The 17,391-nt window shown below is 35.7% G+C and overlaps 1 protein-coding gene across 9 annotated transcripts in view; it reads right to left on the bottom strand.

The window, feature by feature from the left end:
* The window catches only part of TTLL7 (tubulin tyrosine ligase like 7), a 154,670-nt gene that overhangs the window by 83,754 nt on the left and 53,525 nt on the right, over positions 1 to 17,391 (bottom strand). For 8 of the 9 annotated variants that reach the window (XR_014023723.1, XM_081307479.1, XM_081307480.1 and 5 more), the window contains 4 exons: positions 3,922 to 4,117; positions 3,584 to 3,715; positions 1,612 to 1,733; positions 728 to 795 (listed from right to left, as the gene is read on the bottom strand). Coding sequence is in view for 7 of the 9 variants with exons in the window: in XM_081307479.1 (XP_081163605.1) it covers positions 728 to 795; positions 1,612 to 1,733; positions 3,584 to 3,715; positions 3,922 to 3,946 (347 nt within the window). In the remaining 2 variants the exon portion in view is untranslated. Of the gene's footprint in view, positions 1 to 727; positions 796 to 1,611; positions 1,734 to 3,583; positions 3,716 to 3,921; positions 4,118 to 17,391 lie in introns of those variants that run through there. The other variant, XM_081307484.1, reaches the window with a different exon arrangement.

Below are 17,391 nucleotides of genomic sequence, written 5' to 3'. Positions count from 1 at the left end.
GAATAGACTTCTTTCCTTTTAGTAAATTCTTACCACTCAACATTCTTAAACTAAAAAAAAAATCTAAAACATAAAACAACAAAAGTATAAAGTACATAAACATTCTACAGTTCATCTAGCAAAACACTGAAGTATTTGTTAACAATTTTTTCTTTGAAAGTACATTGTTACTGACCTCAGAGATTAATTTACATGCATGTACATCCCTGCGTGAGCATGCATACCTGTATCTGTGTATTGTGTGCCTGGCACATGTTACATGTTCAATAACCAGTGTGAACACACACACACACACACACACACACACACACACACATGGCATATAATGCAACCAATTAGTTACTGTACAGTTTAACTAAAACTAAGCAAGTATCAATTGAATGCCACATAGACTACTACTCACATTTAAAAGAAAAACTTCTGTTACTAAAGAAACAACAAATTACAGTAAAAAGAGTACTGAGATTATGAGATTAATTCTGATCCAGCTCTGTTATTAACTATTTGTTTGACTTTGAGCAAGATAATCATTTCTCTGATTCTCAGTTACCTCCTCTGCAAAATGAAAGACTAGAACAAGGGAACTGTTAAGATCGTTCTAGCTCTAAAATTCTCTTCCATCTAGAAATCATTTCAAATCAATGTAAACTCATAAAAGATACCACTACAATAGTCACAGTATAAAATCTCAAACAGCTCTTCTCTATTACAAGGAAATGAAGATTACTTGGTCATATTTCTTGCTAAGAAATCCTTTCTACAGATCTCCCCCATTCCTGGAAAATGGTTGATCCTCTGGAAAATAAAAAAAGTAAATATTAATATTCTCATTGAGTTAATGAATATATTCATTTATACCAAATGCAATCAAATCCCCATCCTTTGAGTTTTGTTTTAATAAACTAGAAATTGTTAATGTAAAGGATTTTAAATTAAATGATCTATAATTAAATTGTGATTTAAGAAGTCTGTCATAATAGAGAACACAATTATAAAATTTTAAAGAAATCAGAGAAAGATCTTACATAGATGGTAAATAATGTCCTGTGTTGAATATGTGGTAATTCAATATCCAAACTGTTTTGGGCATACTACATTTACTACCTTAATACACATAGGCCTTGTAGAAAAAAAATGGCCATTTATGTATTATCCTCTAAATTAACAAATGAAGAAGGATGATATAAAATATCAACTTATATAGTCCTTGTATTTAGTTTTCAATGTGATATCTACTTTCTTCTGAATAAAAATGTATGTTACATTTTAAAAATAAAAGCCAAATTACATATATCTAATATTGCAAGATAGTTCCATTTCTTGATCTCCCCGTGCAATCTCTTCTTTATGTGTAATGCAGAACACATTCTTGGGAAAAGGATTTTTTCCTACTAAATATAATTTAAAGAAAGAAGGAGGTTAAAAGTTAAGTTTTTTGAAAAAGATGCAGGCTTCATGCAGAGTCAACACAACCACAAAGCAACAAAACACGCTGAGGTAAACTAGAACTGGAATCTACTATATCAGCAGACTAAGGGCCTATGTAAAGAAACCATGATGGAATCCATATAATTTCCTCATACTAGGAACTAGTTGTGATTAATGTCCCACCTGGTAATTCTGCAGCTCTACAATTTTCTCCTGCTGAACAGCAGAATCACACCATATAAGATTACTCGTTTCATCCTCATCCGGAGTTTTCAAAAATCCCATTTCATCTATTACTAAGCGAACTGCAAACAAATAGTTAAACCAGAATTAAAATACTTCTGAAATATTTATATATGTAATATATAATGTCACAAATAATACAAACTAATTAATGTAGTATTTCATTTATTAAAAAAAATGCATTACTTGTAGCATAACTTCAATTCTAATTAAAACAGTTTTATCTAAGAACAAATTTTTCTCAAAATAACCAAAAACTGTATTAGGTTGTACGCAACACCCTAGTTTTAGTCCTCTCAGATTTAATAGGCACATAAACTCCCAAAGGGTTAAGTAGTCAATTTTAGCACAATGAAAACAACAACAACAACAACAAAAAAAAACAGCTGAGATAAGACTGAGATACAAATTCACTCTTACTTCTTTTTCATGACCTGGAGATAGGTACAAAAGGGCAAATGTAAAAATAGCACCTGATCTTCAGACCTATCTTGGATTTTCTACCTCCCTAGTTCAAATTATTTTCGGCTCCTGAAACCAAGTCATCTGTGTTTACTCTGAGTATGAACTAGTGTAGCAGAATTCACAGGAAGACTTTAGATATGGTCCCTCCTCCTGTGCTTCCAACCTAATCCTGTCATTCTACTGAGGAAATCAATACCAGGAGAAAAACTTCATTTTGAGTACAAACTATTTAAGCATTCCTTTCTGAACACAGTTAATATACTGACATTTTTTTCCAACAAATTTCAAGTTTAAAATAAAGATAAGCAATATACTTAGCATAATTTGGGGGTTCCAACAGAATTCTGAACCAGAACACAATGGTGCAGGAACTATATAAGAGTACATTAAAAACTATACCAGTTTTTAATGTTTTTTTTCTTTTTTTACTAGTACCCTATCTATGACGTATCAATTGTTGAAATGACGTAGTTCACATAGAAAACTGATAACCCCACACCTGTTGGTCTCAAGTTCTAGGGCCTCCTAACATTTGCTAGCTGAGAAGAAAGGACACTATATGCAGCAGTGTCCACGACGGGCATGAGGAAGAGAACAGCAAATGCAGTGAAGGAGGGGAGGGAAATGCAGACAGCTGCTAAGCTGGAGTTGCTGTTTCCCAGGGAGGCCAAGTGGAACCTGGGGTTGTATGGAAGCCCCAGGCGATCATGTGCAAACACACAAGAACTGAAGGAAAGGTCCATTCCTGCCTCCTGTCAGAGCTCTGGCATCCTGAGGGTTGTGCCACCTAGAGCTCATACAGAGGGCAAGGACAACAGCAGCACAGCCTGGGAGAATTCTTTCACTGGTCTACAAACAGCTCAGGAGCAGACCTATTCCTGAGTAAATGAGAGCCACTGTCAGGGGCCTCTCAAAATTCACACAAAGGAACTTGAGATAAACAGAACTGGCAGCTATGGAGCAGGGAGTATGATAAGCTTCTTAAGTCTGGGTATTATGGGCACACAAATCAGTGGAGCTGGGAACATCGAGGTTGCGTAAAAGGAATGAAGAAGATCTATTCTTTCTTTATATACACAAAATCAAATTTTAGGGTCAGTCATATCTAAATCCCTTTTATAAAGAACATCAAAGTTCAGAGAGCTAAGTTGAGCTTTAAGGAAAAATACAATGTCAAGTTTAAAACTCTCACTATTTTTTTCACCTAAGCTATTTAACTGTCTTTTTGTTTGAACTGAAATTTTAGAAACCACTTAGGATCTTTTTAAGGATATCATCCTCCACTGCATAGAAAAAGAATCCTTCCAGCATGTCAGAAATTTTATACAAAGCACTTAAAAACCCATTACATAAAAGATAGTTATCTCTCTGCAATTTTAGGATGTTTTCAACACCAAATCAGTTTTTCCAGCAATTTTTAAAATCCCGTGATTCTGAGGAGACTTACCAATTTCAAATTTTGTCCCAGCAACATTTGCAGTAATGATTCCCTTCTTTTTCTTCTTTCTGACTTTTCTTTTCATGGTGCTTTGATAAGGTAACTCCATATTCAGATCCAGGGGAGAGGGTCCCTGAATAACTTTAAAAGAAATGTAAAAAACAATCAAATATAACAGAAATTGGAAAAAATATCCACACCAGAAACACAAATGCCCCCAACAAGGTAAAATTATAAATTATGGATGGTACTTCAAAAGTATAAAAGTAATTTTGCACACTCAACAGTAAACAGTAATGATCTACAACATATCATATGGTGTAATGTGGCTCAGCCAGTCTGCTCACCTCCCTCCTGAGGCAGAGATGGCATTACTGCCTATTCCAATGGGAAAGCAATGTTCGCAGCTGTACCACACTCTCATGAAATCTGCACGTCTTACATTAGTTTAAGTAGGATGTGGTCCCAAATCATTGCGAATTCTTATCATATCATCTTGGTGGAATCCTCAGATTTTAAGATAGTTATGAACTTCGAAGGTACCTATAGGGATTTTAAAACAAAATAATTTAGAAAAAAAATGTTTTATGAATTTTTGATATATGCCAATGCTATTTTTTAAAAGTCAGGTAATGACAAAAACTAATGTATTTGATCAACAAGTATTTATTAATGAACTTCTTCTTAAACATATACAAAATGGGTTGGGGGAGTAAAGGGCCCGCCTGGGTTTGACCCTCAGCACCACATAAAAATAAATAAATAAAACAAAGGTATTGTGCCCAACTACAACTAAAAAATGCTAAACCTCAGGCTAGCATCATCCTAAATGGAGAAAAACTGAAGGTATTCCCTCTAAAATCTGGAACAAGACAGGGATGCCCTCTATCACCACTTCTATTCAATTTAGTTCTCGAAGTACTAGCCAGAGCAATTAGACAGACAAAAGAAATTAAAGGCATAAAAATAGGAAAAGAAGAAATTAAATTATCGCTATTTGCGGATGACATGATAATATACTTAACAGACCCAAAAGGGTCTACAAAGGAGCTGCTAGAGTTAATAAATGAATTCAGCAAAGTGGCAGGTTATAAAATCAACACGCATAAATCAAAGGCATTCCTGTATAACAGCAACAAAACCTCTGAAATGGAAATAAGGAAAACCACTCCATTCGCAATATCCTAAAAGAAAATAAGATACTTGGGAATCAACCTAACAAAAGAGGTGAAAGATCTATACAATGAAAACTACAGAACCCTAAAGAGAGAGATAGAAGAAGATCTCAGAAGATGGAAAAATGTACCCTGTTCATGGATAGGCAGAACTAACATCATCAAAATGGAGATATTACCCAAAGTTCTCTACAGGTTTAATGCGATGCCAATCAAAATCCCAACGGCATTTCTTGCAGAAATAGACAAAGCAATCATGAAATTCATATGGAAAAACAAAAGACCCAGAATAGCAAAAGCAATTCTAAGCAGGAAGTGTGAATCTGGAGGTATAGCGATACCAGAGGTCAAACTGTACTACAAAGCAATAGTAACAAAAACAGCATGGTACTGGTACCAAAACAGGCACGTGGACCAATGGTACAGAATAGAGGACACAGAGACTAATCCACAAAGTTACAACTATCTTATATTTGATAAAGGGGCTAAAAACATGCAATGGAGGAAGGATAGCATCTTCAACAAATGGTGCTGGGAAAATTGGAAATTCATATGCAACAAAATGAAATTGAATCCCTTTCTCTCGCCATCCACAAAAATTAACTCAAAATGGATCAAGGAGCTAGATATCAAATCAGAGACACTGCGTCTGATAGAAGAAAAAGTTGGCTACGATCTACATATTGTGGGGTCGGGCTCCAAATTCCTTAATAGGACACCCATAGCCCAAGAGTTAATAACAAGAATAAACAAATGGGACTTACTTAAACTAAAAAGTTTTTTCTCAGCAAGAGAAACAATAAAAGAGGTAAATAGAGAGCCTACATCCTGGGAACAAATTTTTACCCCCCACACCTCAGATAGAGCCCTAATATCCAGAATGTACAAAGAACTCAAAAAATTAAACAATAAGATAACAAATAACCCAATCAACAAATGGGCCAAGGACCTGAACAGACACTTCTCAGAGGAGGACATACAATCAATCAACAAGTACATGAAAAAATGCTCACCATCTCTAGCAGTCAGAGAAATGCAAATCAAAACCACCCTAAGATACCATCTCACTCCAGTAAGATTGGCAGCCATTATGAAGTCAAACAACAATAAGTGTTGGCGAGGATGTGGGGAAAAGGGTACACTTGTACACTGCTGGTGGGACTGCAAAATGGTGAGGCCAATTTGGAAAGCAGTATGGAGATTCCTGGGAAAGCTGGGAATGGATCCACCATTTGACCCAGCTATCGCCCTTCTCGGACTATTCCCTGAGGACCTTAAAAGAGCGCACTTTAGGGATAGGGCTGCATCAATGATTATAGCGGCACAATTCACAATAGCTAGACTGTGGAACCAATCTAGATGCCCCTCAATAGATGAATGGATAAAAAAAATGTGGCATCTATACACAATGGAGTATTATGCAGCACTAAGAAATGACAAAATCATAGAATTTGCAGGGAAATGGATGGCATTAGAGCAGATTATGCTAAGCGAAGCTAGCCAAGCCCTAAAAAACAAATGCCAAATGTCTGCTTTGATATAAAGAGAGCAACTAAGAACAGAACAGGAAGGAAGAGCATGAGGAAAAGACTACAGTAAACAAAGACGAATGGGGGGAGAGAAAGGGAGAGAGAAGGGAAAGCATATGGAAATGGTAGGAGACCTTCAATGATACATAAAATTATAAGAGGTTATGAGGGGCAAGGGGGAGGGAGAGAATTGAACAACAGCAGAGGAGGTAGAGAGGGAAGATGGGAGGGGAGGGAAGGGGAGGGGGGGATAGTAGAGGATAGGAAAGGTAGCAGAATACAACAGTCACTAATATGCCATTATGTAAAAATGTGAATATGTAACAGATGTAATTCTGCAATCTGTATTTGGGGTGAAAATGGGAGTTCAAAACCCAATTTGAGTCAAATGTATGAAAGATGATATATCATGAGCTATGTAATGTTTTAAATAATCAATTAAAAAAAAGAAAAAAAAGAGTTATACAAAATGTCAAGTGATGGTCTGGGTCCTGAAAGAGTATGTCAAGTGGAGGGGGTTTATGAAATTATGTATCATTTTTACATGATTACAACAATAAAAAATTCACTACCACTTATTGAACACTTACAATCTTCAGCATTTTATATTATGCCACTTAATTTCAGCAAGCCTTTGAGGTAGAAGCTTTTTGTCTCCATATCATAGGTAACTAAATTGAGCTTGTAAAGAACAATTTTGTCTGCTGAGAGACAAAAGTGGAAATTAAAATGAAGATTCTTTTTAAAGAATATTTGTTTATTTTTTTAAGTTATAGATGGAAATGATACCTTTATTTTATTTATTTCTTCATTTTTATGTGGTGCTGAGGATAGAATCCAGGGGCTCGTACATTCTAGGCGAGCACTCAACCGCTGAGCCACAGCCCCTACCCCAAAATGAAGATACTTCTAATGTCAGAGCCAGACTTCCTTAACCAGAAACCATGCAATCTTCAATCTCATACCTAAAATGTAACTGCAGTGATACTTTTAATATGTGTAAAACATTGATATTTTATAAAATAACCACCAGGGTAGAAACAGCTTGCTGAGTGAATGTGGAGAAGGGATTTGTTTTGAAGGGGGAAGAAAGGAATAATAATAAAGTAGATCACATTTGAATTGTATCTTTAAAAATAAGAATAATTTTAAGCTGCATAAAATAGGAGGGGTTATCACCATGATGATCTTATTTGAGTGCATAGAGGAACGCAACAAGCATTTTTAAATGAATGAACCACTTTGATCTGCATGTCAACATGGCCTACAGTACATTTTGTGTGGGTACTGTATATGTATAAACTTAGGTTTCTATGCCCTGACTATATTGTGAGGTCTATATTATCAACATTCTGATTTTTCCCTTCATAAATGTAAGAATCTTTGAGTTTTATAAAACATCTCTAAGCACAATGAAAAAATTATGAAACTTATTATTATGATAAAGGCATGTTACCAACACCTTTACTAGGAAATTTATCTGGTTCATCAGAAATTCAGAAATACAGCTACATTAAGTGGAACTCACATATATCATCCCAAATACCATTATTTCAAAACTAGTGATATTTATTTCAGAACAACAGTGGCAATGTGTTAATATTTAAAACAGTTTATCTCATTAACCAACATTAAACTTCAGTTCAATTCTTCCCCATTTTCCAGATTTAGAAACTAAGGCTGGAGATAAGATAAAGCAGCTTAGAAACTGTAAACCTAGACTTTTAACTCAATTCTAATTAAATATTCTCTTCATTGAATTTCACTATTTTCAGATACCATGCTAATAGGCTACATAGGCATATAAGAAGTCAACAATTCTAATGCAGTACATACTGCAAGACATAGCTGTATTCTGGCATGTCCTGTAATATGTACTGCAATAGTATTTGCAATACTTAAAACCAAACAGTGAAATCATAGTAAACATCGCTAAACCTCCCTTCAGTTTTTTATTGTAAGCTGGACCCAGACTAGATCACGTCACAGAAGAAAAGACAGTAGAAGCATAGAGTTCAGCTCCATATCTTTCTAGAGGTTTTCTGATACTTCGGGGAGGTAACAAGTTTACCAGGTCATGTCCAACATCTTGTTACTAGAGTAAACAAAGGCCTCCTTTATAGTATCAGTGTACTCAGTACATTAAAAGTAGGTGCCAAAGTCAAGAAGAGTTTGAAAACAATGTTCACCTAACACCACCAGGCTCTGTGAGCAAGTTTGCTAATTTGTAACAAATCTTGTATTTCTTTTGTATAGAGTTTGAACTCTATACAATAATAAGACAATTTATCCCATCCTTGCAGGAATCTAAGTTTTGGAAATTATTCTGTCCATACATAGGCTTCATTTAATTCCTTTTACGGTTTGATAAAAATATTTATCAAATGTGAAGACTTCAATGTATATCATCCCAATTCTAATTATTTCACTTTATTCCAGACAAGAAATTTAAGATGACACATTGATCATGCTACTCAGGTGAGCCACATTTATTTACTTTCCCCAAACAGCATGTTTTAATTACTTTCTAAACTCTTTAAGTCAATGGTTTCTAAAATTTGAGTGCAAAGGGGAAACACCTGAAGAGCTTTTGAAAATCTTGATGCCCAGACTAAACCTCAGAAACAAATAGTGCCTAGTAAATGGCATTTTTAAAGCTCTTCAAGTAATTCTTAGAATGCATCCAAAGTTGAGAGTGTAGGCACCTAATGACGTTAAAGCAAATAAAATTATAACATATGCATAAAAAAGAAAGGTCCCTTCCAAAGCATAACTGATCCTATTTTTGTGCTATCTGCCAAGAAATGACAATAGACTTCAAAATGCACAGCTGCATGACTGGTGAACAAATGACATCACCCAAATGCCCCCAGTAACAACAATGCACTGACACCACTCATTGTACAAAGTAAGGGGTTTAGAGAAGCTACTTACTCCCCTACATAGTAACTCTTGCCTCCTTTTCCGGCTGGGCATATTCCCCAAAGCCATAGCTAAAGATGTAGTTTCTTCCAGATATTTGAAAGAATGATTTGATCAACCACTTCTATAAACCTGATAGCTATAATGAATCAATTGTGATATTCTGGAAAAACAAACAGAACTATTTATTCATTCTGTAATGAATTAATGTTGACAAATACTAAGCTTGTTGACAAATACTATTACTCAATATTTATGATTAAACTACATCACCTACACTTAGGTCTGTAGTGTATCTTGTCTTTAGGATTTAGCCTAGAGTGACAATAAAAAGCAGGGGTACTGATAAAAAGGTAATGATAACACAACATATCTTATAAGCATTTTTCCTTATTAATGTCTGTATTTTCGCTACTTAGGATAATAAAAAAGGCAAAAACCTCACTCAATAAATGATAGATGGAAAAGGTCAAAGTAAGTAACAGATATGGTTAAGTTATTTAAACGGACAGAAGACAAAATTATTTCATAATGTATCTATCAAATGCTTAAATGAGTTGAAAGACTGGATACATTTCTCCTAGAATATAATATTTTCCCCTAGAATATAATATTTCATATCTAAATAGTACTCCAATAGACTAAAAATAAATTGCATCTGCTCCCTAGAAATCTCACATGATGATATCAGTTAACTTCCTCATTTTTGGCTTACTTTTGTCAAACCACTTGCCTCCTCCTAATCCCTCGTCCTGCAAGATACTGAACCCAGACCAGGAGAGTTGAACTTCATATCCTCCAAACACCCAAATTATGCTCTAGTACACAAAGAACTCTTGTTCTAAGCTATGGCACTGGAACTGACTGTTCTTTGGACCCAGCTCTTTCTAGAGTTGGATCAAAATGTGAAAGTATGGGATAGAACTGTGGCTCAGTAGCAGAGTACTTGCCTAGCATAACCAAGGTCCTGGGGAGAGGGAATCAAACAAGATGGAAGAGAGGGAACAAGAGAAGTGGAAAATTTCTAAAATAGCAAGCCATTCGTTGTTTGCCAGATAATGCACAATAGATATTAAAATGTGCAGCTGCCTAGCTGGTGAACAGATGACATCAACCAAATGTCATCTGATGCCAGCATTTACCGTTTTAAACATCCAAAACTTAACTCTTTAACTTCTTTCTGAAAACCTGATATTCCTTTTATGCTTCCTATCTCGGTAAAGGATATCATGATATACCTAACATGGAATGTTAAGCATCCAAGAGAAATACATCAGAGTTATATCTTTAATTTTCTGTTCAACTCCTTGTTTAATACTCATTCAAAGTATACCTTGGTACCAATTTCAGGGCATATATTAGTTCTGCTAATTGTATTTCCACCTGCTTTCATGAATTTTAAATTTTAAGTTATAAAATTCATTGAATTGTTAAATAAACCTCCTGTGCTACCCATATTAGTTAATAGCACTTAGTTAACACTACTAGTCACCGACGTAGTAGGTCCTTGCAAACAAACCACCTGTTGAGGCTTATTAGAGATGGCTTAAATAATTCCCTTCCCCAGATTTCCTTACATGCATGTGTATGTGGCCATGAACATGGGGACTGATGAGCCAATGAGGTGGAAATTAAAGTTGTTAAGCAGGACTTCCCAGAAAAACACCTTGAAAGCACTTATTTATTTTTCTTCATTCCAAACTGGAAAGAAAATGTGATTGCAGGAGCTAAGGCAATGCACAGTGACATTGATTTTGTCTTGGAAATGCTGGGTCAACCTTAGATAGCCCAGCTCCAGAGAAAATAAACCTGCATCATGTTTAAGCCACTGTTACTTTAAGCTTCTGTTACAATCACTTAACTGCACCTTTGAATGAACAGGCTACTCCATGAGACATTACTGTTTGGGTTCTTTAAAAAAAAAAAAAAGATACATAAGCCAAATGCAAAGTCACTGTTACAGTGATTCTGAACACTATCATTTTTGCCACAGTCTGTTTACCTATTTTCTGCTAACAGTAATCTATTTTTCCTCTGGTGAAGCACTTCTCCCTCATTCTCAACACCTGTGTAGGGGAAAGAGAGATCATGCTACCTCTTTAGCTGTTACGTATACTCATTGGCTGGTTTAGGAACCCAATTAATACAAAAGCCAATTAACAAGAGAAGGTGTAAAAGAATTATTAATTTTAGATATACAAGTAGATCATCACAAAGAGTAAGGTCTGAAGAAATGACCAGAACATGACGCTTTTTAGGCAAATAACAAAAAAATCTAAGAAGGAATGGGACAGGATAAATGGATACTTTGAGTAAGGTAACAAATTCTAGGGATGTCACAAAAAGATCTATGGTGGGTGGTATAGGTATAGAGGAAGGAGAAGCTTGTGGGAGATAAGGGTCACTTCAAGGGTTTTGCTTATTGAGGCTCATTGCAGCCCCATTACTAATCTCTGGTAATCATGACCTATTTCCAAACTAGTCTATGAAGGATATTTCTCTCAAAAGAATCTGCACCTAGGGAAAATCAGGTCAAATGGCCCCTTCTGTCATTCCAGCTCTTCAGGTAACTTCAACATGAAATAATCAATATGCCAGCCAACCAGCCTATTTTGCATTATCTCCTTCACAGGTGTTTTCAGTGGGATGATGCTGATCCTAGCTCCAAGAATGGGTCAATGACTTAGCCTAAAGCAATTAAAGAATTCCATCCCCTTGACCATGGAGTTGGTTCCGCAATGAACATGGATCCAATGAAAGCCAGTGAGAGTCAGCACTGGGGCTAATTTTCAGACTTGGGAAGATTTTTCTGAACTAGATTTGAGTCTGAGAAGATACATGCCTACAGATGCTGGTCTCCATCTTCCCTCTACGCAGAGCCTGAGAAATAATTTAGGTTTGTTTTTTTTAATTACGAAAATTACTCCAAAATGTCTTTGCCTAAAATGCCATAACTTATATGAAATAAGAGAAGGCTCCCTTACCTGTTTCCTCTCTGAGACAGCTTGCAACGTGTCTTAAGTTACATATTCTCCATGCTAAACACAGATCCTCGAACACAGGAGTAACAACTGCTGAGCTACCATATTACAGGCTATAGTTCTCTAGGAAGTCTCTGAATTTAAAATTAGAAAGAAATTAATTGTACTAACTTCTAGAATCAGATAAATTTGTCACAGCTTTCAAATCTCTCACAATTAAATTAAATCCCAGTAAATTATGGCATGGTCCAAGAATCAAAGTTCACAAAATCCATGTGGAATAAGGCAAACCCATAGACCTATCCCACATAATGCAGCATACACCTCCATTAGTCAAGCTAGAATGTGAGTCTAACATTTTGAAAGACAATAATAAGACTAGTTTGTTTCTGAACCATTAGCTGAGATGCAAAGTGAATTTACAAGATAACCTTTGAAGAGAAATAAAATATTAACACCCTTTATCTAACAGACTGTCTGTTAAGAAAATTAAATCAGCTATATTTAATAAGTGTAGCTCATTTTAAATAGAACTCTTTTCCAGAAGTCATTCCAGCTCTTTGAAAACACTCTCTCTCTTTCACCACAATCTTTGTCATGAGGCATTTCCTTTTATGGAAATGCACAGGAAAAGAACTATTTTTGTCCTTCACTCTAATAAACAATATTGGAATGCAGAATAGAACTGGGTCCTGAAGTTAACCAGTGGACAATAATATAATCTCCACAGATATTCTGAATAATTCAAATTCATTTTTTTAATCCTTCATTCCTTTTCTTGACCACTATCTTCTCTTCTCACACATGGTAAATACTATAAAGATGTGTCATCAATATGTTTAGAAGTTTATTTGTTCTTCATTATTTCATTACAGACGATATTAAAGCAGCTAATATTTTTCAATGCTCATCATCTCGTTGGGTACTCTAGAAAAAAAATACATGCCAAAGATAATATACATGCTTCCAAAGATAGCAGATAAAAAACAACAAGAACTTGCCTATATCTCCTTGAGACAGAATGAAAACAACTACAATGTAGCTGGCTCAGTGAGGTGGGTGACCCGAGTTCAACAGTGGACAGACTAGTCTCTCCAAGAGATTTGGAAAAACACAGAGACATTGGATAGTGGAAGAGAAGTGAATAGAGAGTGAAACAGAATGAACAAGCTGCATGGAAGCATGGCAGGGATGGGGTTGGCAAGAGGAGAGGAGAAAGAGGAAGAGTTCTAGTAAACACCACTGGCACAGAATTCAGCACCCTTTAGAAACACAGACTAAACATATGCATGATGAACTGGCTCTGGAGAAGTTCTCTGCCATCTTGGGAAGGGCCCTATTGTCTGAGGTCAATGCTTTGAGAATCAGGGCAGAAGAGACAGAACATGCCTCCTTTTGACAAGCCAGCTACTAGAGCCTGGGAAAGTAAGCAGTTGCACATGGTGGCATGAGGTGGGAAGTAAGGACTGAAAACACCAAAACTGGATGGAGAATTGCACAGAACCCACCACCATCATGCCCCCAGCACAAATCTTTGAGATCCTATAGCCTTCCTCTGTCCTCAGGGACATGCAGAGGCACACCGGGATGAAAACAAACATGTAGACAAACGGAATGTAGAGGACCAGAAATAACCAACATATCTACAGTCAACTCATTTCTGACAAAAGTGTTTAAAAAAACTTACATTACAGGAAAAAAAAAAAAAGCCTCTTCAACAAAAGGTGCTAAGAAAACTGAAAATATCCAAATGTAGAAGATGGAAACTAGACCCCTGTCTCTTACCCTGTAAAAAAAAAAAAAATCAAAATAGATCAATGATCTTTTTGCTTTGTTTTGTTTTCTTTTGTGTGATCCTAGGTAGATCAATGATCTTAATTTAAGAAATGAAACTTTGGAACTGCTAGAAAAAAACAGGGGAAACACTTCAAGATATTGCCACCAGTACCAATTTCCTGAATAGGATTCTAATAACTCAGGAAACGAAGCAAGAATTGACAAACGGGATTACAGCAAATTAAAAAGCTTCTGCACAGAAAAGAAAACAGTCAATGGAGTAAAAAGACAATCTTCAAAATGTGAGAAAAATCTTTGTTGGCTATTCATTTGACAGAGGATTAATATCTAGAATATATGAAGAATTCAGAAACTTAACAACAAAAGAACAAGTTATCTTAGCCAAAAATAAATGGACAAATGATCCAAATAGATACTTTTCAAAAGAAAAAATACAAAATGGTAAATAAATATAAGAAAAAAATGCTCAGAATCTTTAGCTGTTAGAGGAATGCAAATCAAACCTACACTGAGATTCCATTTCACCCCAGTCAGGATGGCTATTATCAAAAAACAACAGAAGCTATCAAGGATATGGAGAAAAAGAAACCCTTATACACTGATGATGGGATTGTAACTTAGTACAGCCACTGTGGAAAGCAGTAAAGAGGTTCCTTAAAAATTAAAAACAGAACTTCCATATGATCCAGCTATCCACTCCTGGCTATTATGAGAAGGAAATGAAGTCAGAATGCAAAGAAGGAACCCGAATAGCCATCCATGTCGTAGCAATATTCACTACAGCCAAGATATATAATCAGCCCAAGTGCCTGTCAACAGGTGAACTGCCTGTCAACAGATGAATGCATGAAGTATAAGGCACACACACACACACACACACACACACACACACACACACACACAATGTAGTACTATTTGGCCAAAAAGAAGAATAAAATCTTGTCATTTTCAGGAAGCTGGACGGGACTGGAGGACATCATTTTAAGCAAAATAAGCCACACACAGAAAGACAGGTATCACATTTTCTCTCATATGCAGAAACTAAAACAAACAAACTTAGAAATACAAGAGGGACTATTAGAGAAAGGGAAGGAGGGTGATAGGGAGAAAAGGGAGGCAAAAAAAAAAAAAAGGTAAAAGGGAGGGTGGACATGATCAAAGCACAATATATACATGTATGGAAATGTCACTGTTCCATCACTTTGTACAATCAATATGCATTAATACTTATAATAAATGAATGTGTGGGGCTGGGGATGTGGCTCAAGCAGTAGCGCGCTCGCCTGGCATGCGTGCGGCCAGGGTTCGATCCTCAGCGCCACGTACAAACAAAGATGTTGTGTCCGCCAAAAACTAAAAAATAAATATTAAAAAATTCTCTCTCTCTCTCTCTCTCTCTCTCTCTCTCTCTCTCTCTCTCACTCTATCTTTAAAAAAAATAAAAATAAAAAAATAAAATAAATAAAATAAAAATAAATAAATAAATAAATGAATGTGTGTGTGTGCCTCCCCGTCTTTGACGTACACATTTTTCTTTTAGAAAATGTATCAGTTCACAAATTACTTGAAAAATAAAACACATCCAGAATCTGTGACATATTATGCTCATCAACTATAAACATACTCAAGAATGAAGATTGGCCCTAGAAACCTATAAAACTATATGTAACTATGTACCCACAATGTGCATCTTAGTGCTGTAAATTAACTTGTATACTAAAAAAACAAAGCCAGTTGATTTCTCAGTTGTGCCTAATGGGATCTGGACTTACTTTTTTTTAATCATGTCTAGTATTCAGAATTATCCAACATAAAGTTTCACTGGGGAAAAAAATCACATTTATTAGAGAAATTTTAATCAATGTACTGCAAAACTCATCTGTTTCTGGCTTAAGCTGGTTTAGATGAACATGCTATATTGCTTAAATGTATATTAACACATTTCTTTGAAAAACTTAATTTCTCTATTCTTGGGCACTCTATTAAAACAAAAACAGACTTATTTACATTAAGAACATGGAAAAGACAAGTCTTACAACAATATATATTTGGTATGCAATTTTTTAAATACTTACATTATTATTATTCAATTATTAAATTAAATATTTCACTAGAATGTCTTCTAAAATACATGTCAACTGAAATATTAGTTTTTTAATTTTTATTTGTTTTAATTAGTTACACATGACAGTACAATGACCTTGACATATCATACATTTGAATCAGATGGGATATAATTTCTCATTTTTCTGAGTGTACAGGTTGCAGAATCACATTGGTCATGCAGTCACAGATATACACTTAGTAATAATAATGTCTTTTCATTCTACTATCCTTCCTATCCCCCCATCCCCTCCCCTCCCCTCCTATCACTTCTCTCTACCTAATCTAAGGTAACACTATTCTTTTTTTTTCCTCACATCTTCATACATGTATTTTGTATAACGATGAGGGTCTCCTTTCTCCATGCAATTTCCCTTCTCCCTCCTTTTCCCTCCCACCTCTCTTCCCGATCTAGAGGTAATCTTCTTCCCATGCTCTTCCTCCCTACCCCATTTTGAGTCACCCCCCTTATATCAGATAAGACATTCGCATTTGTTTTTTTGGGATTGGCTAACTTCACTTAGCATAATCTGCTCTAATGCCATCCATGTCCCTGCAAATGCCATGATCTTATTATTTTTTAGTGCTGAGTAATATTTCATTGTGCATAAATGCCACATTTTTTTATCCATTCTTCCATTGAAGGGCATCTAGGTTGGCTCCACAGTCTAGCTATTGTGAATTGTGCTGCTATAAACATCGATGTGGCTGTGTCTCTGTAGTATGCTGTTTTTAGGTCCTTTGGGTATAGTTCAAGAAGAGGAATAGCTGGGTTAAATGGTGGTTCCATTCCCAGCTTTCCAAGGAATCTCCATACTGCTTTCCAAATTGGCTGCACCAATTTGCAGTCCCACCAGCAGTGTATGAGTGTACCTTTTTCCCGTATCCTCGCCAGCACTTGTTGTTTTTGTCTTCATAATGGCTGCCATTCTTACCGGAGTAAGATGGTAGTTTTAATTTGCATTTCTCTGATTGCTAGCGATGATGAGCATTTTTTGTATATTTGTTGATTGATTGTATATGCTCTTCTGAGAAGTGTCTGTTCAGGTCCTTGGCCCATATGTTGATTGGGTTATTTGGTTTTTGTTTTTTTTTTTTTTTTGGTGTTTAGTTTTTTGAGTTCTTTGTATACCCTAGAGATTGAGCTCTATCTGTTGTGTGAGGGGTAAAAATTTGTTCCCAGGATGTAGGCTCCCTACTCACCTCTCATATTATTTCTCTTGCTGAGAAAAATACTTTTTAGTTTTAATTCATCCCATCTGTTGATTCTTGGTTTTAATTCTTGTGCAATTTCTTATTATGGAAATTGG

This window comes from Spermophilus citellus, assembly GCF_964194105.1.
Source record: "Spermophilus citellus genome assembly, chromosome: 9".
Classification (NCBI taxonomy): domain Eukaryota; kingdom Metazoa; phylum Chordata; class Mammalia; order Rodentia; family Sciuridae; genus Spermophilus; species Spermophilus citellus.
This window is presented reverse-complemented; position numbering and strand designations above follow the sequence as displayed.